The sequence below is a fragment of the Symsagittifera roscoffensis genome, chromosome 10 (assembly GCF_963678635.1).
Source record: "Symsagittifera roscoffensis chromosome 10, txSymRosc1.1, whole genome shotgun sequence".
NCBI lineage: Eukaryota > Metazoa > Xenacoelomorpha > Acoela > Convolutidae > Symsagittifera > Symsagittifera roscoffensis.
In genome coordinates this window covers 37,254,136-37,280,996 of record NC_087071.1, presented here as the reverse complement: position 1 = coordinate 37,280,996, position 26,861 = coordinate 37,254,136, and the positions used below count along the sequence as shown (strand labels likewise).

Here is a 26,861-nt window from a genome sequence, read left to right as displayed (position 1 = left end):
TGCCATACATGTATAGTTGATTTAGAATTAAGAAATTTGATTTGTAGCAGCAAAGTAATCTCTCGTTGAAGACTGATCTGATTTTCTAAGATCAATTTTAGATGCACGCTCAATGTAATCATTCAATTTTTTCAATCATCCTTCAATCAGCTTCTGAAATCAAATTCTCAATCAATACATAATTAGCATATAGTCACTTCCAAATTTTTTTCAATCAAATACAAGTTTTTGCACTAGCAGACGAAATTGAGGGAAAAACTCATTTCGGGCACCCTTTCTTTCTCTTTGAAAACGCGATTGAAGACAAGTGTTCGGTTTGCGAGTGGCTCTTTTGAGTTTGTAAAAGTTTGCAAATTGATTGAGCTAATAGAGTTTTTCGAAGATTTAGTAACTGAAATTTTAGACCTTGTGTTGGGTCTCAACTCTGCTACATACAAAATTTGAAAATTAAAATTTGATCAGTTGTAATACACAAGTGGACAAACAGAAACGCAATATTGTGTTTTTCTGTTTGAAAAGCTTAAATTCAAGAATCATTATGAACAACCACTATTAAGAAATTCAAAAAATTGTTCACATAATTTCGATTAAATATTCTCAGATACCCTGTCTGATATTTTCAATATTTTATTTGATAAACTTACTAGCTTGTTTAGGGTATCTGAAAATGCAAGATTTCATTATGCATAACAAGTTTTTTAGTTGAGGTGAAAACATAATTAACAACACAACTGGAAAAATGTATCACAAGAACCATTCAGATTTTCTGCTCCACATCGCATGATCTTTTTTACTGGATTTTTTGGACCCAGAATTATCTTGTAAAAGCTGCAAATTGAAAGTCTGGACAAGTTGAAAGTCTGGATGAAAACTGAATTTTTTGGACCCAGAATTGTCTTGTAAAATCTGCAAATTGAAAGTCTAGACTTTTAGAGATGGTTATTAGGATCATTTGCAGTAATTCGAAGTAAAAATTTTGGTAAAAAAATGGTTTAAAATGTTTTAAAAACTCGCATTTTAAAGAAAAACGTTTTCTTGCATTTAGATGCTCACATAAGACAAAAAAAGCTCTTTTACTATATGTTTGGCATTTCAATCATGACTTTTTTTACTTTTTTGGATCAATTTTAAAAGCTTTAGAAGTCATAGTAAGTTTGCAATGAAAAGTCATGGTGAGTTCAAACTTTCATTCCAGACAGACAAAATGTCCCCTTTTTTCAACAGTTATTTCTTCTTTCTGTTACTCATAGATGTACTGGAGAAAAAAACTAACGCAACTAGAAATTTAAAAAAAAATGTGAGAAATTTTGAAAAAGAGATTAAAAAGTGGTTGCTACTATGTTTATTTTTGCCGAAAGACAGTGATATACCTAGATTTTATTTGTGGAAATTTTAAATTTTGAATGAATTTAAAAGAAACAACTAAAATAAGCTCATATGTCAATGATCTCAATGAAAAAAATATGGCAGTTATTGCAAAAATTTTTTAGCCGAGCGTGAAAACGTTATGTGAATTTTAATATCTCAAAGAATGAAATGGTAATTTTCAGTACGTACTGTTTTTTTCCGTTCAAAATATACAAATTTTTTTTATTTTAATGTAAGGGGCTCACTGTCTATCAGAACTTTTTCTATGTTTGAAATCATTAGTGAGACAAAAATTTGTTTCCAACGTTTGTTTTCTCACAGGCAACGAAACAGTTTTATGACCACAAGTTTTCATAGAGAATTTTTTTGAGTTATTCAAATTGTCTGCATGCGTTACTTTTTTTCTCTAGTCCACACTCGTATTGAATTTTTTTTCAGTTTGTTACTGCAATTTTAGGAGCAACGTTCAAAATTGAATCCGAATTGTTAAAATTTTTAGTCATTTGTTTTCGTTGTTTTTTGTTCCTTTTTCAAAAGATCGATACTTAGATACATATCGCCAACCACTTAACTAACAATGTAGCAAAGCATTCAACTGGCGTTAACATGAAGTGTCATTTTTTTCTGACTAAGAATTAGAAACTTGACAAAATTTAGACTTTGATTTTAAAAAACCAAAAAAACAATCTGAAAAATCTAAGCTTTTTTGATTTACCAAAGAAAATGGCCTTTGATAAAAACAGGATAAAACAAAAAACAAAAACATGAGGTTTTGACAACTAATATTTTGCACGTCTGGTCAAATTTTAAGGTTTTCCTTATGGTTTCAATAACATTAGCTTCTTCATCAGGGGCACAGCATCAGTATTCCTTAGTGGGTTGAATAGCTTGTTGGTCTTTTTGCAACTATAAAAATGATTGCAATTAAAATTTTACAAGTAGTTTGAGTAAAAAAACTCATACACATATGGCCATTTTTTACCAAATTCTATCACAATGCCTGTTTTAAAAAATGTTTTTAGACAACATTCATTTCCAATATAAGGATTCATTTTTCTAAGACTAGATCAAATGGTCAGAGCAACACTGAATGAAATGATCGAATTTGGAATTTTGAAAGACTTATCAAACTATTTCTGTTGTGAAAACTATACTGACTAGATTCTTCAATTTTTTCAAAACCGCTTGAAGTCATTAAAACCAATTGGACAAAATTTTCTCACTGAACAATTATTTTTCAAGCTGGGAGTGTTATTCGTCATATTAACTTTTTTCTGTTGGCTAAAAAGTAGGCATTTCCAGAAACAAAAAACTGGTAAATCACGGGACATGAAACATTGATACTTTCCTTAAAAAAAACATGTGTTCGATTGTTTTGGTGTATGTAAAAAGTTGTTAAAATCAAAAAAAATTATCGAGAAGCTTTAATGTCAAGAGAAATATCCGCTGCTCAATGCTAACTAATGCTTTCAATGACTTCACTTTGTTTGGTTTCGTGCAAAATGTTGAATTACTAAATGTTTCTTAAATGTTACTTAAAGGTTTCGTACTAAATGTTGAATTTAAAATCCGTGAATTATAATGTCTTTTCTTTGTGAGGGACAGCTACTGAGTTACGCTCTGCTTAACACAACTGCCATATGTACATGGCTTCAAGGCTAAGTCTCATTTGAATTTGGCCTGAAAACATAACACATTAAATAGCATGTAATAGGATTAATAGCGTCAAGGTTAGTGCATGCGCAGTACTACAAGTATAAGGTTTTGCTGCCCCAATTCATCCAATCCAAATCTTTCTAATTATGTCAGGTTCAACAAATTGTTACCTTATTGAAACAACAACATACTTCGAGTTCTTTTTATTCCCGGGTTCAGGTGACCAATTTATGTATCGGTCGTATGAGCCGAAAGATGTTTGGTATTGACGCTCGATCCAAGTTATAGAGGTCGACATAGAGTTAGGGTCGACCAGCATCTATACATACAGTCGGCAAGGTTCGGTACCTGGGGCCGACCAGGGTCGATAGAAGAAACCACCGCAGTCGATGAAACGACCAGAGTCAATATATGAGTCGACCAGGGTCGAAACCAAAATTAAAACCTTGATCGACCACGGTCGATTCAAGGGTGAGCTTGGGTCGTAATATGAGTTGCCACGAACGATTTTACGCGTCTTTGTGTTATCCTCGGTCACGTAAACCATTTCTAAGCAGTATTTTTCCGTTTCTGTTCTACTGGAAGCCTTAAGCCCATACGTCATTCTGAAATTGATAACTAAATTCGACATTTTGACTGTTAAATGCATAATAGGCCACATTTTGTATACGTTTTTATGGTTTGCAGAGCAGTTTTTCAAATAGCCCTCCACAACAGGTCTGCCACATCTTTTACACGGCTTTTTTTCCGGTTGTAATTCGCATTTTGGTTGTTGATATGATTTTTGTTTCGGTTTTACACTCTGAAGGCATGTTTATCAATTTTGAGAGCTATGAATGGTTCTTGTTTGATGATTGCCGTGGGATTTTGTGACGATGGGTTTTGAAACGGCCCCTGTAAGGGTTTTGTGGCGATCGGTTTGAAACTGCACCTGAAGTCAGTAATTAGTATTTTAGAACGCTGAGTTAGTGGTTTACTATGTTCGAACTTCATTGCTCTTTCAAGTACTTCTTCCCGTTCAAGTGTCTCCACCGTTAATGTGTCTCGCATTTCTCATTCTTGAAACAGAAAAATCTCGTACAAGCTCTTGCTCCAACGTTCCAAACTTTGACCTGGCTGCTTGTGCATTGAAACGCTTCCAACGTTTCTGCTGCTGTTTGACTTTAGTTGAATAATTTATGTCTTTTGTATGAAACACTCTTCACTTTTTTAAAGATGACTTCCGCCATTTCAATAATACCTTAAAATGACAACTTCAATATTTCAACAAGAGGATAGCTTTTAATAATTCTGTTTTATAACAAATCTGTTTTTTTCCGTCTTTGCATCTCGAACTATTATATATTTTGGCCAACCTCTGAGCCTCTGGCTTATTTCTCCTCAATTTCCTTTTTGCTGTTCTCTAAAGCTATTCTATTTTGCCGTTCTCTTTCTGCTGTTGCTTCTTCTTCTTCTGTGTGGGAGCCGAAGCGTGCTCAGAGGCAGCGCTTCGCCGGCTCAACCGCCTTGATCGGATCGTCGGTAAGGACTGAAAGCTCGGTGTTGGTGTCGCCAAATATCGATTGTCGGATCCTGAGAGTTGCAGGACATTCGAGCAGCCAGTGTTCCAGGGTTTGTTATCTTGAAAGCATTTTGGGCATCTTGGGTCTGTTTTTGGGTCCATAAGGTGGCGATACGCAGCCAGTTGCATGCTGTGCCCCGCTCTCAGTCTCGCTAACATGAAAGCGTCTCTTTTCTCGTCCTTGGCGGTAGAGTGGTTGACGTACACAGCTGCTGTCCTGGCGTGGGGGGGGGGGGGGGCGGTTTGTCTTTCAGGGTTTGTTTAATTACTGCTTTGGCGGTTTTCAGGCTTGTAGGTTGGGCGTCGTCTTCCAGTTCTGTGGCTTCATTGGCAAATTTGTCGGCGATTTCGTTGGAACGCATTGGATGTTGATGTGGCGGTCCATGGCATCCAGCCGACGGCACAAGGAGGCAACGTCAGGACTTTTGTTGTCCAGAGCGGCGGTCAGAGACTGGAAGTCGGTGCAGATCAGTAACTTGTCGTGCTCTTCAATGGTGTTCTTTTCCAGCCACTTGATTGCGCTGTCCATGGCCTCTTTCTCTTCTTCATAGGAAGATGTGATGATCCTCCCTTTGGTTTTTATCTTGTCGATCGTGACCGGATTCTCCGGGTCGCCTTCGGTCACAACCATAGCAGACCCGCCAAAGTGGGTACCTTCAGAGGCTGATTCGTCTGTGTAGATCACCCACTGGGCCTCACTCTCGCGGATGACTCGGATGGCGTCGGTCCTGGCATTGTCAGTTCTGTTGCCACCAACCAGTGTGGAGCTCACAGTCCATTTCCTCGGGTTGGCGGTCCACAGGTACTCAGTAGGGCCAGCAAGCGGCTCTCGGGGGGTTAGTCCTTCTGGGAGCGAGGCCTCTAACTTCTTGCTGTTCTCACGCCAGCTGTCTCGGCAGAGCCTGTGCCTCTGTTCGCCTTCGAGAGCGAGGCGTCTTGGGTGGTTCGGGGGACGTCTGAACGCTTTCTCACTGGAGGTGGCTATCAACTGCCGAGAGGTTGTCTCATAGCTGGGCAGGCCCGCTTCGATGCGGAGGGCTTCCACAGGAGAGGAGGCGGTCTGGCCGGTGATGCGACAAAGAACTTGATTCTGCGCTCTTTCCAATCCACGGCTGCCAGGCAGGGGCGGCGTAGTCCAGTATGCTGCGCTGTGTTGCCAGGTAGACGCTGCGCATGGGGCGCTTCTTCCATCCCCAGCCAGTGTTGCCAAGGCAGGCTAGGAGGTTGCAGCGTTTCTCGATTTTCCTAACAACATATTCAACGTGTTGTTGGAACGAGAGGGTCCTGTTCATGTAGAGGCCGAGGAGCTTCGGAGCTTGGTCGAACTTCATTGGTAGGTTGTTCATGTTAAGGGACGGGACCCACTTGGCGTCACAGGACGCTGTCGAGAAGGAGGTGACGGAACTCTTGTCGCTAAAGAGCATCTTCTTACTGTGGCACCAGGACTCGATGTGCTTAACTGCTTCTTGAACTCTCCACTGAGCGGTCTCCTTGTTGCGGTCGCTGGCCCAGATTGTGAGGTCGTCTGCGAAGATTGAGTTCAGCACATCTTTCGGAATGACGTTGGCTACGGAGTTAATGTAAAAGAGGAACAGCATAGGAGATAACACTGCACCTTGCGGGACTCCGTGGACCAGCCAACGAGTTCTGCTGAGGCTACCATTAAACAGGACGCGGAATTGTCGTTTCTGAGGAAGGCCCAAATCCAGCGGATGAAAGACAGAGGGACTCCGCTCTCGAACAAGCATAGCAGGAGGTCCTCTTTCCAAACCCTGTCATAGGCGCGGGACAAATCCAGCAGGGCCATGACAGTGCGCTTGGGTTTGCGTTCCTGGAATCCGTCGCTGATGTTTTGGGAGATCCTAATCAGCTGATCTTCACAACTGCGGTTTTTCCGGCACCCGGCCTGGGTATGGCAGAGCATGCCCCGCGACTCTGCGAGGTTGTAGAGGCGGTGAAATATCATCCTCTCCAGTAACTTCACAATGCAGGAAGTTAAACTGACTGGCCGGTAAGACTCGATACTACTAGCAGGCTTGCCGGACTTGAGCAGCGGGATGATGACCGCATTATGCCAGACTTGCATAGCTGTTGCAGTTGCATAGTCTCATGTTCTCGGTGATTCTGGTCTTGGTGCAGGTACTTGTAAAACGTCTTATGAATATCTTAGTTTTTATTCAGGATTAACATTTTCTTTAACTGTTACTGCAATCAGAAATTGTTCAAGCCAAATATTAAACTGCCATGGCTGGTCTGATTTTGTCGTTGTCCAAAATAGTGGTATTCACGAATCTGTCCGATTGTCGCGGGTAAGGAAACCCGCTGACTGCGCCATTTGATACTTTAAGGAACTCTTAATTCGTTTTATAGACAAATTTACTAAATGTTGAATTTAAAATCCGTGAATTATAATGTCTTTTCTTTGTGAGGGACAGCTACTGAGTTACGCTCTGCTTAACACAACTGCCATATGTACATGGCTTCAAGGCTAAGTCTCATTTGAATTTGGCCTGAAAACATAACACATTAAATAGCATGTAATAGGATTAATAGCGTCAAGGTTAGTGCATGCGCAGTACTACAAGTATAAGGTTTTGCTGCCCCAATTCATCCAATCCAAATCTTTCTAATTATGTCAGGTTCAACAAATTGTTACCTTATTGAAACAACAACATACTTCGAGTTCTTTTTATTCCCGGGTTCAGGTGACCAATTTATGTATCGGTCGTATGAGCCGAAAGATGTTTGGTATTGACGCTCGATCCAAGTTATAGAGGTCGACATAGAGTTAGGGTCGACCAGCATCTATACATACAGTCGGCAAGGTTCGGTACCTGGGGCCGACCAGGGTCGATAGAAGAAACCACCGCAGTCGATGAAACGACCAGAGTCAATATATGAGTCGACCAGGGTCGAAACCAAAATTAAAACCTTGATCGACCACGGTCGATTCAAGGGTGAGCTTGGGTCGTAATATGAGTTGCCACGAACGATTTTACGCGTCTTTGTGTTATCCTCGGTCACGTAAACCATTTCTAAGCAGTATTTTTCCGTTTCTGTTCTACTGGAAGCCTTAAGCCCATACGTCATTCTGAAATTGATAACTAAATTCGACATTTTGACTGTTAAATGCATAATAGGCCACATTTTGTATACGTTTTTATGGTTTGCAGAGCAGTTTTTCAAATAGCCCTCCACAACAGGTCTGCCACATCTTTTACACGGCTTTTTTTCCGGTTGTAATTCGCATTTTGGTTGTTGATATGATTTTTGTTTCGGTTTTACACTCTGAAGGCATGTTTATCAATTTTGAGAGCTATGAATGGTTCTTGTTTGATGATTGCCGTGGGATTTTGTGACGATGGGTTTTGAAACGGCCCCTGTAAGGGTTTTGTGGCGATCGGTTTGAAACTGCACCTGAAGTCAGTAATTAGTATTTTAGAACGCTGAGTTAGTGGTTTACTATGTTCGAACTTCATTGCTCTTTCAAGTACTTCTTCCCGTTCAAGTGTCTCCACCGTTAATGTGTCTCGCATTTCTCATTCTTGAAACAGAAAAATCTCGTACAAGCTCTTGCTCCAACGTTCCAAACTTTGACCTGGCTGCTTGTGCATTGAAACGCTTCCAACGTTTCTGCTGCTGTTTGACTTTAGTTGAATAATTTATGTCTTTTGTATGAAACACTCTTCACTTTTTTAAAGATGACTTCCGCCATTTCAATAATACCTTAAAATGACAACTTCAATATTTCAACAAGAGGATAGCTTTTAATAATTCTGTTTTATAACAAATCTGTTTTTTTCCGTCTTTGCATCTCGAACTATTATATATTTTGGCCAACCTCTGAGCCTCTGGCTTATTTCTCCTCAATTTCCTTTTTGCTGTTCTCTAAAGCTATTCTATTTTGCCGTTCTCTTTCTGCTGTTGCTTCTTCTTCTTCTGTGTGGGAGCCGAAGCGTGCTCAGAGGCAGCGCTTCGCCGGCTCAACCGCCTTGATCGGATCGTCGGTAAGGACTGAAAGCTCGGTGTTGGTGTCGCCAAATATCGATTGTCGGATCCTGAGAGTTGCAGGACATTCGAGCAGCCAGTGTTCCAGGGTTTGTTATCTTGAAAGCATTTTGGGCATCTTGGGTCTGTTTTTGGGTCCATAAGGTGGCGATACGCAGCCAGTTGCATGCTGTGCCCCGCTCTCAGTCTCGCTAACATGAGAGCGTCTCTTTTCTCGTCCTTGGCGGTAGAGTGGTTGACGTACACAGCTGCTGTCCTGGCGTGGGGGGGGGGGGGGCGGTTTGTCTTTCAGGGTTTGTTTAATTACTGCTTTGGCGGTTTTCAGGCTTGTAGGTTGGGCGTCGTCTTCCAGTTCTGTGGCTTCATTGGCAAATTTGTCGGCGATTTCGTTGGAACGCATTGGATGTTGATGTGGCGGTCCATGGCATCCAGCCGACGGCACAAGGAGGCAACGTCAGGACTTTTGTTGTCCAGAGCGGCGGTCAGAGACTGGAAGTCGGTGCAGATCAGTAACTTGTCGTGCTCTTCAATGGTGTTCTTTTCCAGCCACTTGATTGCGCTGTCCATGGCCTCTTTCTCTTCTTCATAGGAAGATGTGATGATCCTCCCTTTGGTTTTTATCTTGTCGATCGTGACCGGATTCTCCGGGTCGCCTTCGGTCACAACCATAGCAGACCCGCCAAAGTGGGTACCTTCAGAGGCTGATTCGTCTGTGTAGATCACCCACTGGGCCTCACTCTCGCGGATGACTCGGATGGCGTCGGTCCTGGCATTGTCAGTTCTGTTGCCACCAACCAGTGTGGAGCTCACAGTCCATTTCCTCGGGTTGGCGGTCCACAGGTACTCAGTAGGGCCAGCAAGCGGCTCTCGGGGGGTTAGTCCTTCTGGGAGCGAGGCCTCTAACTTCTTGCTGTTCTCACGCCAGCTGTCTCGGCAGAGCCTGTGCCTCTGTTCGCCTTCGAGAGCGAGGCGTCTTGGGTGGTTCGGGGGACGTCTGAACGCTTTCTCACTGGAGGTGGCTATCAACTGCCGAGAGGTTGTCTCATAGCTGGGCAGGCCCGCTTCGATGCGGAGGGCTTCCACAGGAGAGGAGGCGGTCTGGCCGGTGATGCGACAAAGAACTTGATTCTGCGCTCTTTCCAATCCACGGCTGCCAGGCAGGGGCGGCGTAGTCCAGTATGCTGCGCTGTGTTGCCAGGTAGACGCTGCGCATGGGGCGCTTCTTCCATCCCCAGCCAGTGTTGCCAAGGCAGGCTAGGAGGTTGCAGCGTTTCTCGATTTTCCTAACAACATATTCAACGTGTTGTTGGAACGAGAGGGTCCTGTTCATGTAGAGGCCGAGGAGCTTCGGAGCTTGGTCGAACTTCATTGGTAGGTTGTTCATGTTAAGGGACGGGACCCACTTGGCGTCACAGGACGCTGTCGAGAAGGAGGTGACGGAACTCTTGTCGCTAAAGAGCATCTTCTTACTGTGGCACCAGGACTCGATGTGCTTAACTGCTTCTTGAACTCTCCACTGAGCGGTCTCCTTGTTGTGGTCGCTGGCCCAGATTGTGAGGTCGTCTGCGAAGATTGAGTTCAGCACATCTTTCGGAATGACGTTGGCTACGGAGTTAATGTAAAAGAGGAACAGCATAGGAGATAACACTGCACCTTGCGGGACTCCGTGGACCAGCCAACGAGTTCTGCTGAGGCTACCATTAAACAGGACGCGGAATTGTCGTTTCTGAGGAAGGCCCAAATCCAGCGGATGAAAGACAGAGGGACTCCGCTCTCGAACAAGCATAGCAGGAGGTCCTCTTTCCAAACCCTGTCATAGGCGCGGGACAAATCCAGCAGGGCCATGACAGTGCGCTTGGGTTTGCGTTCCTGGAATCCGTCGCTGATGTTTTGGGAGATCCTAATCAGCTGATCTTCACAACTGCGGTTTTTCCGGCACCCGGCCTGGGTATGGCAGAGCATGCCCCGCGACTCTGCGAGGTTGTAGAGGCGGTGAAATATCATCCTCTCCAGTAACTTCACAATGCAGGAAGTTAAACTGACTGGCCGGTAAGACTCGATACTACTAGCAGGCTTGCCGGACTTGAGCAGCGGGATGATGACCGCATTATGCCAGACTTGCATAGCTGTTGCAGTTGCATAGTCTCATGTTCTCGGTGATTCTGGTCTTGGTGCAGGTACTTGTAAAACGTCTTATGAATATCTTAGTTTTTATTCAGGATTAACATTTTCTTTAACTGTTACTGCAATCAGAAATTGTTCAAGCCAAATATTAAACTGCCATGGCTGGTCTGATTTTGTCGTTGTCCAAAATAGTGGTATTCACGAATCTGTCCGATTGTCGCGGGTAAGGAAACCCGCTGACTGCGCCATTTGATACTTTAAGGAACTCTTAATTCGTTTTATAGACAAATTTACTAAATGTTGAATTTAAAATCCGTGAATTATAATGTCTTTTCTTTGTGAGGGACAGCTACTGAGTTACGCTCTGCTTAACACAACTGCCATATGTACATGGCTTCAAGGCTAAGTCTCATTTGAATTTGGCCTGAAAACATAACACATTAAATAGCATGTAATAGGATTAATAGCGTCAAGGTTAGTGCATGCGCAGTACTACAAGTATAAGGTTTTGCTGCCCCAATTCATCCAATCCAAATCTTTCTAATTATGTCAGGTTCAACAAATTGTTACCTTATTGAAACAACAACATACTTCGAGTTCTTTTTATTCCCGGGTTCAGGTGACCAATTTATGTATCGGTCGTATGAGCCGAAAGATGTTTGGTATTGACGCTCGATCCAAGTTATAGAGGTCGACATAGAGTTAGGGTCGACCAGCATCTATACATACAGTCGGCAAGGTTCGGTACCTGGGGCCGACCAGGGTCGATAGAAGAAACCACCGCAGTCGATGAAACGACCAGAGTCAATATATGAGTCGACCAGGGTCGAAACCAAAATTAAAACCTTGATCGACCACGGTCGATTCAAGGGTGAGCTTGGGTCGTAATATGAGTTGCCACGAACGATTTTACGCGTCTTTGTGTTATCCTCGGTCACGTAAACCATTTCTAAGCAGTATTTTTCCGTTTCTGTTCTACTGGAAGCCTTAAGCCCATACGTCATTCTGAAATTGATAACTAAATTCGACATTTTGACTGTTAAATGCATAATAGGCCACATTTTGTATACGTTTTTAGGGTTTTGCGAGTTTGACCAACATAGCTTGCTATATATTTAAAGTCTTATTCGCGCCGAGAGTTTAAGTCTGAAAAATCTGGACATACGGTCTGTTAAGTCTGGACTTGAGTCGCGCCAAGTGTCGCGCCGCATCCGGATTTGGACCCAAATTGCATAGTCGTGCCGAGATTTGGTGTCTGGAATGTCTGGACATACGGTCTGTTAAGTCTGGACATGAGTCACGCCAAGGGTCGCACCGCATCCGGATTTAGACCCAAATTGCATAGTCGCGCCGTGAGTTTGTTTCTGGAAAGTCTGGAAATGAGCCACACCGCTGGCCGAGAAAGTCTAGACATTCCAAAATTTCAGACTTTCGCGACCAAGCTTAGGTATGTCCAGATTTTCGCGGCCCACGGCGCGACACATGTCCAGACTTTCTAGACTCAAACTCTCGACGCGCCTTTGCAATTTGGGTCTACATCCGGAAGCAGCGCGACCCTCAAAGTCTGGACATGAGTCTGGAACCTCGACCCGGGAGTGAGTTTGTTCAGATTTCAACCATTTCATCCGATGTATACGGATGAAAAAAAAATAACTCTTAGATGCAATAAATGGTAGAAAAATTTACGAGGGGATGAGAAAAAGACATAAATATTCCTTTTTTTTCAGCTGGTGTGTGCCTTAGTCGCTATGGAGTTACACTGTGTATCTATCTGACCTTCGTTATCAGTTACTGTGAGGGTTATGACTTGAAGTGTCGTGTGTTAATTAGCGAGTATGACTGTCAGAGACTGATTGAATATGCAGATGAGATGAAGTGTGACGAGCGAGATTGGAAACAGAGCGACTGCATGGATGTAAGGCTATATCAACAAAAAGATGCTGTTTTTAGTCCTCCTCTTGATTTTTCTACGAGTAATGAATGTAGTGAAGATTCTTAAACAGGTCTTGCTGATTTTTTTTTGGTTTTTTGAAACGCTCTAATAACTACAGATGTGGGCTCTTTTCTAGTCCCCCCTTGATATTTTCTGAAAATTGAAAATACGAAAGTCTATTTAAAACGACTTTTCATAGTATAAAATGCATTAAAACGTGTCAACGTAAACATGCGAACAAAATTTCTCATCATTTATTACATGCAAAATACCGTTGGAACAATTTTGAGCAGCTTTGTTTCGTAAATTTACGAGTGGGCTGAGGAAACCGTAAAAGAGTCGCTATATGATCTAAATCACGCCCGGTTTGCGCTCACATTGATAATTAGCGAAGCTGCGAAATGATAAAAGCAGCGATCGCCATTGATGAATTATCGATGTTCATTGCCACGATAGCAAATTTTTTCGAGTATTATCGTAGTTTGGCTAATGTTCAGCAAAGAGACAGCAATAAAAAACCTATCAATTGGTGCAAAACTAGTTCGATCCGACAAGTATGTTACCTCTATGCTATCAGGCCTTAGATAAACCAAAGTTAAAAGGCTTATCTACTAAATCTTTAATTTGAAAGCTACTAAAATGTCTATTTTGTTATACGGCCCAATACAAAAGTCTTTGCTTTGTTAATTTGAAAACTGGATCTAGAAGTTCAAATCTGATTGGTTGAAATAAAGGCTTTTCCCACTCACCTACCACATTTCAAGTTTTTAATTTTCTTTGATTTGTAGTTTTGTAACCGCCCCTTTTCCCCTCAGGGTCTGTGAAAGACCATAATGTTTTTTTTTAAATTGGCTGGTAAGTATGCGAAAAAACAAAAATTTCGTGCAGTTACTGCAATTGCTATCTGCTATCGCACAACAATTGCAAAAATTATAATGAAGAGTCCAATAGGTCTTAACAGTTTTGGATAAAACATTTTTAGATGGTATGGTATTAATGCTCGTTGTTGAGGGGAAGAGAGTTTGCCAAGCCATTCAAACGCACTACAATATTTGAAATTGGCGCAGTCCAGTTTAATCTTGTTGCTCAATGTACTCTGCTGTTTTTAGGAAAATGTTTTTCTCACTTTTTAAGCATTGTTGTTCTTCACAAGAAGTTTACTTTGATTTTATTTTCTTAAGAACTTGACCCGGGAAACTTGGCGTAGCCTGGTTTTGATTGAGTCAAATAGAAGTCAAAAACGATTCTTTATTGGGTTTAAGGTTTTGAAATTTTTTACATTGGACGATTTTATTCTTAGTACTTTCCATCTCTTCAATAAAATTTAAGTGTCTAATTTTTGTCAGCGTTTTTTGAGAACTATGTTCCAGCTTAAGCAAGAAAAATATCCCAAGCTGAGGCCTCTGCTATTGATAAGTTTTTCATCGAAAAATTTTAATAAAAAAAAAATATTTATGTTTGTCTTTCAATTAAGAGTTTTTGGAAATTAGGAGTGAGCGATTGCATGTTCAATGGACAATTTGAACTAATCACTTATTTATGGACGAAATGGTTTTGTTCTCTTAGGATGCAAGCGTTCATTGAGCGGCGTAAGCTGCAAATTTTTATCAGGCTGTTTAAAACATTTCTTTGTTTTTTTTTTGCTTTGAACAATTGTTGGTTGTTTCAGGTCAAAGTCGGTTCATAGACCTTAAAGAGCAGAAAATTATTCATTGTTGTGTTTTGATACGACTAGTTTGCATGATCCGTGATCCTATAATTTTTTGCCAAACTGTGATTCTAATCTATTATGATTTTGTTTTTTGAGAAATGCATGCAGTATGGTGGAGGTTGACGAATAGCATATAGCTTGGTATACAGAAATAAACACGTTCAGTAGAAAAGCAAACAAACTTCAAATCTTGAAAGAATTATCGCTCCTTTTTGAGTTTGATAAGACGGTACCCATAATGAGAACGCCCAAATGAAACTAAGAAAGTTAACGTTCCGAAACTCATAGGACTAATATTAGAGATGATTTAACCCGGGGCATGCAATCAGATACCTTCTGATCCCCTGGCTCGAGTGATAACGGTTCTCTTGAGTGCAAATAGCGCTATCAAAACTCAGCATCTAGCAGTTGGAATGTGTCCAAAGTCTAATATGCGAGAGACCTAGCTTAGGGAAGCTTAAAGTTAGAACATCTAAACCCGCGCCCGTGGACCCAGTGTTATGCCCTAAGCAAATAGTTTTCCCAAGACTTCCACTGACAGCAGTGAGAAAGTGAAAGTATTATAAGTCGACTATAATTTAACGGTTGAGCGTTATTTTTAGCTATTGGGAAAAAACATTTGGACCGAAAATAGACAAACTACGCAACCTATTGAGCGAGGGCGTATTAACTTCATACCAACAGTAGACACTAGATACAAATGGCCTACGATAATGAAAAAAATCTCCGGCGACTCCTTCTTATTTTAATAGTCTTTTCACGTGAAGATTGATAAAGGACGTATGTTACCTCTTACCTCTTACGTATGCTACCTGATAAAGGACGTATGTATAAAGGAAGTATGTTACCTCTTTGCTATCATGCCGTAGATAAACCAAAGTTAAAGGGCTTATCTACTAAGTCTTTCATTTGAAAGCTACTAAAATGTCTATTTTGATAAACGGCCCAATAAAAAAGTGTTTGTTTGTTAATTTGAAAACTGGATCCAGAAGTTCAAATCTGATTGGTTGAAATAAAGGCGTTTTCCACTCACCTACCACATTTCAAGTTGTTAATTTTCTTTGTTTTGTAGTTTTGTAACCGCCCTTTTTCCCCTCAGGGTCTGTGAAAGACCATAATGTTTTTTTTTAAATTGGCTGGTAAGTATGCGAAAAAACAATAATTTCGTGCAGTTACTGCAATTGCTTTCGCACAACAATTGCAGAAATCATAATGAAGATTCCATTAGGTCTTAACAAATTTGGATAAAATGTGTTTTAAATTGTATGGTATTAATGCTCGTGGTTGAGGGAAAGAGAATTTGCCAAGCCATTCAAACGCACAACATTATTTGAAATTGGCGCAGTCCATTTTAATCTTGTTGCTCAATGTATTCAGCTGTTTTTAGAAAAATGTTTTTCTCAATTTTGAAGCATTGTTGATCTTGACAATAAGTTTACTTTGATTTTATTTTCTTAGGAATTTGACCCGGAAAGTTTGGCGTAGCCTGGTTTTAATTGAGTCAAATAGAAGCGAAAAACGATACTTTATTGGGTTCAAGGTTTTGAAAATTTTTTACATTGGACGATTTTATTCTTACTACTTTCCATCTCTTCAATGCAAATAAAGTGTCCAATTTTTGTCAGCGTTTTTTGAGAATTATGTCCAGCTAAAGCAAGAAAAAGATCTCAAGCTGAGACCTCTGCTATTGAAAAAGTTTTCATCGAAAATTTTTTAAAAAAACCAAAAAATATTTATGTTTGTCTTTCAATTAGGAGTTTTTGGAAATTAGGAGTGAGCGATTGCATGTTCAATGGCCAATTTGAACTAGTCACTTATTTAATGACGAAATGGTTTCGTTCTCTTAGGATGCAAGCGTTAATTGAGCGGCGTAAGCTGCAAATTTTTATCAGGCTGGTTAAAACGTTTCTTTGTTTTTTTTTGCTTTGAACAATTCGTGGTTGTTTCAGGTCAAAGTCGGTTCATAGACCGTAAAGAGCAGAAAATTATTTAATGTTTTGTTTTGATACGACTATTTTGTATGATCGGTGATCCTATAATTTTTTGTCAAACTGTGATTCTATTCTATTTTGATTTTTACTTTGAGAAATGCATGCAGTATGGTGGAGGTTGACGAATAGCACATAGCTTGGTATACAGAAATAAAAACGTTCAGTAGAAAAGCAAACAAACTTCAAATCTTGAAAGAATTATTGCTCCTTTTTGAGTTTGATAAGACGGTACGCAAAATGAGAACATCCAAATGAAACTAAGAAAATTAACGTTCCGAAACTCGTAGGACTAATATTAGAGATGATTTAACCCGGGGCATGCAATCAGATACCTCCTGATCCCCTGGCTCGAGTGATGACGGTTCTCTTGAGTGCAAATAGCGCTATCAAAACTCAGCATCTAGCATTTGGAATGTGTCCAATGTCTAAGATGCGATAGACCTAGCTAGGGGAAGCTTAAAAATAGAACCTCTAAACCTGCGCCCGTGGACCCAGTGTTAAGCCCTAAGCAAAAAGTTTTCCCAAGACTTCCACTGACAGCAGTGAGGAAGTGAAAGTATTATAATTTGACTATAATCTAACGGTTGAGCGTTATTTTTATCTATTGGGAAAATCATTTGGACCGAAAATATGCAAACTACGCAAACTATTGAGCGAGAGCGTATTTACTTTGTACCAACAGTAGACACTAGATACAAATGGCCCACGATAATGAAATCCTTCCGGCGACTGCTTCTTATTTTAATACTCTTTTCACGTGAAGATTGATAAAGGACTTTTGAAAATGGATAACTTGGGAAGTAGTTACGGGATTTGAAGAAAATTTGGTATGTACGACCCCCATGGGATTTTAAACCTTAATATGGAAAATTTAGGTTGACCTTTGAATGACCTTTGAGCGTTTAAGGCCAAAACTGTATGAAAAATCCGAGAATAAATTAGGAGAAGGGTGTAATAGCAGGCCCCAACCTCTGGAAATGGGAAGTGATCTGATTATTTATAATTGGGAGGAAATTTATCTTATTTTAATTTATTTGATTTTATTTCCTAATTCAAAACTCGCAATCGCGAGTGCGAGCAATACAACCACAACAGCAGTGATAAAAGGGGGCAAGCAACTTAGTACGGTACAGAAAAAGTGCCACTACTTAACCCAAAGGACCACTTTCCGATGTCGTTAAGAGTGAGAAATAGAGATAAGGAACCTGGAGATGCAATCATGTTACCTTACAAGGCCAAAGTGTTCACTGGATAGGCGCACATTTTCGTGTCTGTATCTTCGTAGATTCCAGAGACAAGACTTTAAACATGTTAAAATTTTGTCGGAAAGATCAAAAAAACTTCAAGAATAAAAGAAGAATAAAGGGAGCGTCCTTGTTGAGGATTCCGCTTACAAATCACAAAACGCACAATTCGGCCTTGTAATGAAGAACAAATGTGTTCACAATAATTTTTTTGTTCATCATTCTCAGTTTTAATTACCTTATTACAATGTAAAACAAAATGTTTGAAACTGAAAAACTCAAATATGGGGGAGAAGAGCGAAAGAGAGCCGAAAATCATTCACGCGAAACATAACCTGACCTTCCTCGCTGACTTCAATTAAAATTGCAGAAGCCCAAAAAACAATTTTGAATATTTTGAAATTTTCGATGCCAAATTATTCGGTACCAAAGTATGTCGAAATTTTCCAAAAACGTCTGAAAACAGCTTTTTTGCCTGCTATTTGAAAAATTTGTCTGCGGCGCAAAAATATTGTTCCAAATAAAGTCTTCTTAGTAATTTGAGAAGGCTCAGAGAATCAATATGGCCGAATTTTTGGAAAACCCCTCTCGAGAAAATCCTAGATCCGCCCCTGTTCCTAACTGAGAGAAAACGGGTCAGCAAGAAAGAGTGAACAAAATTTTACCTCATGCCTTTCATGGTTTGAACGGTTTTAGCTTTAGGAAACTCTCGAACGAGTCTTGCATGAATAAACAGCTCAGAAACCGTTCAAATCTTGAGCGGTTTTCAGAGAATTTTTTTACTTAAACTGCGCAAAAACAGCTCAAACCGCTAATTTTGAAGCACGAGACTGTAACTGAGCTCAATCCTCAATCCGCTCATTTTTTTTTGCTTCAAACTAGGCGAAATTTTTCGACTCTGATAGCTCTTGTTACATAGCAACGGAACTCATAGTCAAAGGCTGAACTGATCGTATTTTGTGATTTTCCCTCGTGGATGAATCGTCCTAAACCTGAACCTCAGTTACCTTTTATATTATAGTCAATGAAGTTAGTTTTAAATTGAAGTTCGTTTTAAATTTGTCTTGAAACTGTTTGTTTTTAATCATTTGTACACGGGTGTTAGTGCAACTCGAGTCTGATAAAAATCATATTCTTATTGGAAAAAATGCAATTGTTACAAAATTCATACATCACTTAAGAAAAAAATCAATATCATTTAAGAAAAAAAAACAAAATAAGGAAAGAATCTCTACAAGGTTTTTAAGTTTTAAGGTTTTTAAGTTGCAGTTCAGAATGCCAAATCTTTGTAATCAAACTTCTTTTTTAATCTAATAAGTTTTTGCCTTATTAAGCTGAAGTTCATAAAAAGTAAAAACCTTGTGTTACCCTTGAAATAATTTTCGATTCCGAAATGTTTTTTATAAATTTTTGCATTCACGTTAAAAGCAATCTTTGTAAATCTAAAATAAAACGCTTGTTGAATGCTTCTTAGAGCCTGTTAAAAAGATAATTTTTTATTAAAAAAAAAACAAAATAAAAGGTTAGATTCAATGTAAAATTGTATCTATGAGAACGTATTATCTTCTTAAGAAGTTTTAGTTTGGAATGCGATGACACAACTATACAAGACTGCTCGTATCAGGGCAAAGCCCTGAATGTTCTGACTGCCTTTTAAGGTTTATGGAGCAGTAATATCATTGAAAAATTAATTGAAATAAAACAAATTGAAAACAATTTTTTTTTATTTGAAATTTTTATGAAAATCATCCCCCCACACGCCATATAAAGTACAAAACGATTGGTTTCGCTCCTTGTAACATATCAATTACGGCAAATGAGCTTCTTATAACCAATTTGGAACGATTTCTAAGACGGATTAACTTTCCGCTTACGCGTTAATGGCGCGAATTATATCGCGCGTTAATTGTACCAAACTGGCCAAAATGGCAATCTTTAAACCCCCATAACTTTAAGAAAAATGATCACAGGAAAAATTTGAGATCAGTACAACAACACCTTTCGAAGGATATGAAAACATTCCGTCAAAATTGGCTAGTTAAAAAGCCGAAATATGTCTGAAGAAAAAAAAACCCACCCCGAGCACAAATATTCCGTTACTTCCGTATCGAAAGTCGGAACAACAAGCAGATCCACTTTGTTAACATTGGTATCTAAATTACAGCATTTAAAAAAATACATAGCGAGACAAAATCTTGAGCGTAAAATATAGTAGAAAAACAAAAGCAGAGACCAAAACAGCCAATCTCAATACATGTTGCGTCTATAATGTAACTTTTTCACAACCTTGAGTTAAATAGCTAAATGAGCCAGATTAAGTCTCATCAGCCTAAAAAACAAAATCAACTAAGGAGGACTATTGTGTAAGATCTTGCATAACTCTCGCAAGAATCATTACAAACAAATGCCTCTTACTGAAAGATCTTTCAAAGTTCTTGCAAGATCTCGAGAGATAACTTCCTTGTAAGATAGAACTAAGCGGCAGGAAGACAACCTGTCAGCGCTTTTGAAGAAGTAAGAATCTGAGTTTTCCGAAACGCTCATCATTCAACTTGCGGCTCCAGCCAAAAGAGGTTTTGCTTTTTAAAAAATTCTATAAACAATTCTATTGCGAAACTGAGCATTTAGGCTTGTATTTAGGGGAATTGAAGCATTCAAATACTCTCTTATATTAAGCAAATAGAAAAAGAGACAAGACTGCTCGTATCAGGGCGAAGCCTTGAATGTTCCGACTGCCTTTTAAAGTTTATGGAGCAGTAATTACATAAATATCATTAACATATTAAACGTAAAAAAATGAAAAAAAAAAATCAAAATTTGAAACTTTTTCCATGAAAATTATCCCCCCACACGCCATATAAACTTCAAAAGAATAGATTCCGCTCCTTGTAATAAATCAATTATGGCAAATAAGCTTCTTTCAATCAATTTGGAACGATTTCTAAGACGGATTAACTCTCCGCTTACGCTTTAATTGCGCGAAATATATCGCGCGGTTAATTGTCCCAAATTAGCCAAAATGGTAATCTTTAAACCATCATAACTTTACGTAAAAAGATCACAGGTGAAATATCTTTTCAAATTTAAGCTCAGGACAACAATACCTTATGAATGATAAAAAAAATCCGTCAAAAATGAATAGTTAAAAAGTCGGAACGTCGGAACAACAAAACTGCTCGTATCAGGGCAAAGCCCTGAATGTTCCAACTGCCTTTTAAGGTTTTATGGAGCATTAATAACATCAAAAAATTAAAGTAAAAAAATAAAATGACAAATTTTCTTTTCTAAAATTTGAAATTTTTAGAAAAAAAATCATCCCCCACATGCCATATAAAGTACAAAAGGATAGATTTTGCTCTTTGTAACAAATCAATTATGGCAAATAAGCTTCTTTCATCCAATTTGGAACAATTTTAAGACGCATTGACTCTCCGCTTACGTGTTAATAGCGCGAAATATATCGCGCGTTAATTGTCCCAAATTGGCCAAAATGGCAAACTTTAAACCCCCATAACTTTACGAAAAATTATCACATGTGAAATATCTTTTCAAGTTCGAGCTCAGGACAACAATAACTTTCGAATGATATTTAAAAAATTCCGTCAAAAATGGCTAGTTAAAAAGTCGAAACTTGTCTGAAGAAAAAAAACCACCCCGAGCACAAATATTCCGTTACTTTCGTATCGAAAGTCGGAACAAAAACCGTGACCGCTAATATTGAACGGTTGAGAGTGATTATTAATTTGAATAGCGATCAAACGTGATGTGTTTCTGTCGCATGTTACCGGAAAACTTTTCGAATCGCATAATTTGAAACAAGTACTTGATTTTTAATCTCAATGCAAAACCAAATGATGTGCAAAAAAGGAAATTTTTGTAGCCTGGTCATCCCGATCCCATTCTTTGAAATTAAACTAAGATCATTTATCCACGGGGGAAAGGACCAACACAAGAGCTGTACAGCTCATCACGGCGAACCGCTGTTGTGCCCCTGTTTAAGAACTACATGCAATTATTTTTTTTTGGTTATTTTTCTGGACTGGGTAATATTGCTTCACCATCAAGCAACGAGCACGGATCATGGTGGGCCTCGAACATCCGACCTTTCGATAGAGAGGCGGAGACGTAACCACTTCACCACCGCTCCCCCAAACTCATCAGTCCTTATGAACTCAGTGAAAGATAATTTTTTGATGTTTTTCTAACCGTCAGAATAACTGTTTCTGAATATTTTTAAAAAGGTTTTACCATTCAAAATTCTTGCAAGATAGCTTGTATTTTCCCGAATTTTTCAGCATTAATTCAAACAGCAAGATCTTACAAGATAAGCCTTCTTGATCGAATAGGGAGCTAAGAGCGTTTTGTAGGGGGCGGGGGGTTTAGTTTGATGAAGTTTCATTGTCTCAATAATTTTTTTTGCCAGAAACGTTCGCAATCAAAAGATAAAGAAATATGAGACGAATTACTGTTTTGAAATCAGTAATTCGGTAATTTCACGAATCAGTAGTTGTTTTGAAATTAGTTTTGAGATCAGCAAACTATTTCCAAAAATATTCAGTTTGAGTGGTCGAAACTGCAATGAGCCTTCAATTGGATGTGGTTTTCCCTTCTTAACAGTAATTCTGGCCTCTGATCAGGGGCGAATATAGGATTTTCTCGAGGGATTTTTAGAAAACTTAGCCGACCTTTTTTTTGTTAATTCGACCATATAGATTTTCTGAGCCTTCTCAAATTACTAAGAAGACCTTTTTTAGAACAACTTTTTCCCCCGCAAACAAATTTTTGAAAAAGCAGGCAAAAAAACTGTTTTTAGACACTTTTTGGAAACTTTGACAAAAAATTTGCTTTCTATTTGGCGTGCGCTCACCTCTCAAAATTAGTATAGATTGGCCCAGAAATTGTCTTTTGAACAATTTGAGGGTCAGTCAGCCTAAAACTGGTATCTCAAAATAGTACAAATGGGGGATTCTTTGGGCCGTCAGGGGTTCGAATGCATAATGGTGAAAAGGGCGTCTGATGATGCTACGCTGATGGCTCCAACAATGGCTGGATTCAAGTACCACACAGGGTTCTGATTATTTATGATTCTAGATATTCGGTTTCAAAATATAATTTTCCCCCCTTATTTTGTTACTCTTCTCAACTTTTTACTCTTCTTTTTACTCTTAATTTTCTACTCTTCCTAGAGATGTCAGGCTGAGATGGATTCATATGAGACCTTCCATAACTGCATCGATATCTGCTGCAAACCAAAAACAACTCCCCCACCCGCACCGCCCCCACCGCCTACTTCCGACACAACTCCGATGCCAGCACCACCGCCGGAAAACCCCACCACCACAGCAGTGGTTGATGAAGGTCCTCAAACGTCACAAAACTTTATAATTCCCTATTATTGCAAAAGGAGAGTAACTTTGCATTCGGGTATTTAAACTTTTTTTGTTTGCCACTTGAAATCAGGTATCACAAATGCTTATCGAAATATGTAGAGTAATATATTAAATTGAAGCTCTTTCAGTCCTTAATCCTTACAGCTATTCAAACATGAAAACTTTGTTGAAAATTTGTCCCATTGTTGAGAGAAAAGGAGTTGAGTTTTTTTTGAAAATTAGACTTTACTCAGCGAACGATAACTAGTTTCAGAATCTTCATTTAGCACTTCCTGGAATTTTTTTTTTCTAAAAAACTAAAAACAAAACAGATTTTTTTATAGAATAATTTTACAATTTTTTGAAAAGTTTTCGGCTTTTTGTTAATTTTTAATTCTTATTTTGAAGACAACTGTTGTCGGTTGTGCCTCATTTACTTTTTTCCTACGCGTGGAACTAATTCTTTCATCGCCCCACGCTTAAGAGTGACAATAATTTCCAAAAAAAATTAAATTGCAAAACATTGTTTTGTAGTTTTTTGTGAGTTTGGTCGGAACATTCTGTGCGACATGCAGAGCGAGCGGCTGATCTTGTTACACACTCCAATTGAATCATAAATCTTCTTCGAGTCCTTCAATTATCGGCACATTCAATTATCGACCCAACAGCACAACCCCCCACCCCCCCTCCCCCTCCCGTCATTATTACAACCCCCCCCCCCCCGGCCAAACAGAAAAATCAAATGATTCTAAATGCAGGATTTGATGAGACTATTAGAATTGTAACTTGTGGGTTAGCAAACAATTGTTGTAATTCTGACTTACCCGGCTCTCGTGTATGATTATTGGAAAGTCCAGTAATAGTTTTTTTTAACTCAAAAGCCTGTAAACGATGACAAAGCAACGAATACTCTCTATGCAGTGTATAATGTAACAGATGGTTATAAAATATTTGCTACAAACAGTCCAGTTCAATCAACCGATCTACTTTGATAACCCGCCCTTCTTCTTTTCAGCATTTCTAAAAATTCAATTCTAGATGAAATATCCTTTTTTATTAAAAAACGTCATTCTGAAAACCTATTGAAAAACTAATTGTATTTTATAAATTACTACTAAAGCTACTACCAAAGCTACTACCAAAGGGGTTGGGTGGTGGTATTTTCACAAGTAAGAAGAGGAAAGGGAGCTTATGTTGATCCAAATTAAGCCTTTATGAAGAAGTTTCCTTTTTTTACTTTGGAAGTGTAAGTAATGTTTTTTATTAATCTTATAAATGGGGAGAGGACCTTCAGATGAGAAAACTTCTGACGATGACTCATTTGAGTCGCACTCGGTGGCGTCACAGTATGAGAACTACGACGACCCGTACTGCCAAAAGGGAAGAAGATCAAATTGAAATATCAAGTTGAAAACAGACTATATTTTTCACGCGAAAATTTTGATCGAAAAATTGGGTTTTTCGCTACACCTCTTTAAATTGATATTAACTAGCGCCAGACACGACTTTCAAAAAAAACTTTGGATTTCAATGATCAAATATCAATTGCGCATAATAGCTCCGAGAATTGAAATTTTTTTTATTGTGAAAAAGCGGCTCCTGTTTGAAAAAAAACTTAAAAAAAAACATGCAAAAAATATCACCAAAAAGGGTACACTAAATAATTAACTCTTTCTGTTTCTCAGTGTATCCCCCACTACGAATTTTTTTGACGTTTCAGTGTGCCTATAAAAGCATAGATTTGTTGTCGGTTTTAAAAACTACTATTCGCACTATGATGAAAGAGCGCTGAAAGTTCCGACTGCTCCTCGATGTCGATGAACTGGTTTTTACCTGTGCATATTCTAGTAAAATTCGCAAAGCATGAAAAAACATTTCTCATTTCCATCCATCTACGCGCTGTGTAAATTACATAATGACATATTTTGCATCTGGTAAGGATTTTTTTTGCTGCTTCCCTCTAAGTAAGACGCAACCTAGATATTGCTTTATTGACCCTAGTATGATCTTGGTAGTTAAAATTCTAGAAAAAAAAATTCTAGAAACTCATAGATCTCAAAGGGCATTTCTTTCTCTTTGAAATTCAAAAGTTGGGATTTTTTCAACAAATGCAGTGTTTTTTTTTTAATGTTTACTTGCATTCATTTTTTTCCAATCTTCGATTGGCTATGTTTTTCTTGCTCCGATTTTCGAAGAAAATTACGCAACCTTTTTTGATCGGGGTTTTTTTTAACCAGACAAATTTATACTTATTCAGTAGCACATTTTTGACGGGATTTTTTGAAGACATCTCACCTGTCATCATTTTTTTGGTAAAACTTAACGAGCAGTGTTGTTTTCTTTTTCTTTTGAATGATTATGTGTGCGGAATAAATCACAAGCATAAATACTAAATTAGCATATTGGAACTCTTAAGTTTTGATCAAGAGTTGTTCCAAACCAATTTTTGGTTAGTGCATCACACTCGCTTCACAATCTGAAAATGTTAAATTGGTTTCCGCGCCTTGCGAACTTGATTTTCAAAATTGGTCTGAAAAAAAAACCATTCCATGTTTTTATAGCCCTCACCTTTTGCGAAGTGATTTTTCACTAGCTGATTGTCTGATTGTAAGTCAATTTGAACTTCCAAATAGTGTGTAGACCAATATGCTGATCACGCGTTCTGTCACAGGAGAGGACTCTGTATGTCTAATGTTTTGGTGCCATATTTATTACCACATTTGATTTCTGTCATTTTGAAATCGTGCTTTTAATGTTTATCAATCTGCTTCGGAGGTTTGAAGTAGCAATGAAAAAGGATAACATAATGATTGTTTCTGAAAAAATGATTTTATTTGTAAATTAATATTGTTTATCATTTAAAAAATTAGTAAATATGACCAAAAATTATTCGGCTGATAATTGTTGCAATCTTAAACCGCTGTAAAATCAATTGATGATCTTTCTGGTCAATGTGATTGCTCGCTACAATTTGCACGGCACTTTGCTTCTTGAATATATAAATTTAAATAAGATTTTAAGTTCTGTAAAATGGCTGTGCCAATTTGAATTACTTTAATTGCTTCAGTATAATTGTGTGACATATTGAGATGAATCATTATAAATTTTTCCCCAAAACAATCAGTGCTATTTTGTGTTAAATTGTAAATCATTCGATATCATGTTTGTGTTAAATTTAAGGGCAAAAATCATTGTTCATGTTCTTGGATTTGATAGTGATGCACTCAATGGATACTGAAATCTTTCAAAGTACATCATCATTTGCTTGTAAATTAAAATTTAGTTTAATTTATCGATTCAATTGTTTTTTCAACAAAAGCAATGAAAATTATATCAACAAATTGCAGTTAATTTGTTAAATTCCAGATTAGTAAATAGTCCAATATGTTGTTTTCTTAAAGGGAGGAATAGGCCTTTCGTGGCCCCAAAAAACTTTCGTGTTGAGTTCCGCGAATTCTGCACTACAGTTGAACTGAGGAAGTTTCTTGCTGTTACAACCCGTACTCAGTAAATTTTCTTAAACAGGTCTGAAATAATTTTTTTCAGATCTAAATTTCAGATCTGAAATAGGTGGTGAAATGTTTAAACAACACTTGGATACTTTAAGGATTGGTTTTTTCAGATCTAATTTTAGATCCGAAACTTTGTTTTTCTTGGTTACTTCAGATCTGAAAAAATCTATTTCAGATCTAGTTCAGATCTGAAGTTTAGTTTTTCTTGGTTATTTCAGATCTGAAAAATCAATTATTCTGACAAAAAAATTTCCTATTTTTGAGTTTTTTGTATTTGATAGCTTCTGCTAGCTACTAGCAGATACTCAGCATGATTAAGGAGCGCATGATTATCAAAAAAAAAATCTTTGAAAATTTTTTAACACATTTGAATAAGAAATTTAA

At 38.5% G+C, this 26,861-nt stretch overlaps 2 protein-coding genes across 2 annotated transcripts; both read right to left on the bottom strand.

Annotated features, from left to right (window-relative positions):
- Positions 1-4,868: 4,868 nt before the first annotated feature.
- Positions 4,869-6,671, bottom strand: LOC134855054 (uncharacterized). Its single transcript, XM_063871433.1, has 3 exons — positions 6,194-6,671; positions 5,848-6,152; positions 4,869-5,801 (listed from the first exon to the last, which is right to left on the bottom strand). Exons 1-3 carry the CDS (start codon positions 6,669-6,671, stop codon positions 4,869-4,871), a joined length of 1,716 nt encoding a protein of 571 aa, XP_063727503.1.
- Positions 6,672-8,914: 2,243 nt separating this feature from the next.
- LOC134855053 (uncharacterized) lies at positions 8,915-10,717 on the bottom strand. The gene is made up of 3 exons (XM_063871432.1): positions 10,240-10,717; positions 9,894-10,198; positions 8,915-9,847 (listed from the first exon to the last, which is right to left on the bottom strand). Exons 1-3 carry the CDS (start codon positions 10,715-10,717, stop codon positions 8,915-8,917), a joined length of 1,716 nt encoding a protein of 571 aa, XP_063727502.1.
- Between the last annotated feature and the right edge of the window lie 16,144 nt (positions 10,718-26,861).

Bases quoted from the DNA above. Each gene is read 5' to 3' on its own strand.
- LOC134855053 (XM_063871432.1), bottom strand. From the start codon at position 10,717: ATGCAAGTCTGGCATAATGCGGTCATCATCCCGCTGCTCAAGTCCGGC. The intron at 10,199-10,239 runs GTTATCTCCTAT...TTAACTCCGTAG, and splicing joins GGAGTCCCGCAAGGTGCAGT to CCAACGTCATTCCGAAAGAT. The intron at 9,848-9,893 runs GTTGAATATGTT...GCAACCTCCTAG, and splicing joins CCCTCTCGTTCCAACAACAC to CCTGCCTTGGCAACACTGGC.
- LOC134855054 (XM_063871433.1), bottom strand. From the start codon at position 6,671: ATGCAAGTCTGGCATAATGCGGTCATCATCCCGCTGCTCAAGTCCGGC. The intron at 6,153-6,193 runs GTTATCTCCTAT...TTAACTCCGTAG, and splicing joins GGAGTCCCGCAAGGTGCAGT to CCAACGTCATTCCGAAAGAT. The intron at 5,802-5,847 runs GTTGAATATGTT...GCAACCTCCTAG, and splicing joins CCCTCTCGTTCCAACAACAC to CCTGCCTTGGCAACACTGGC.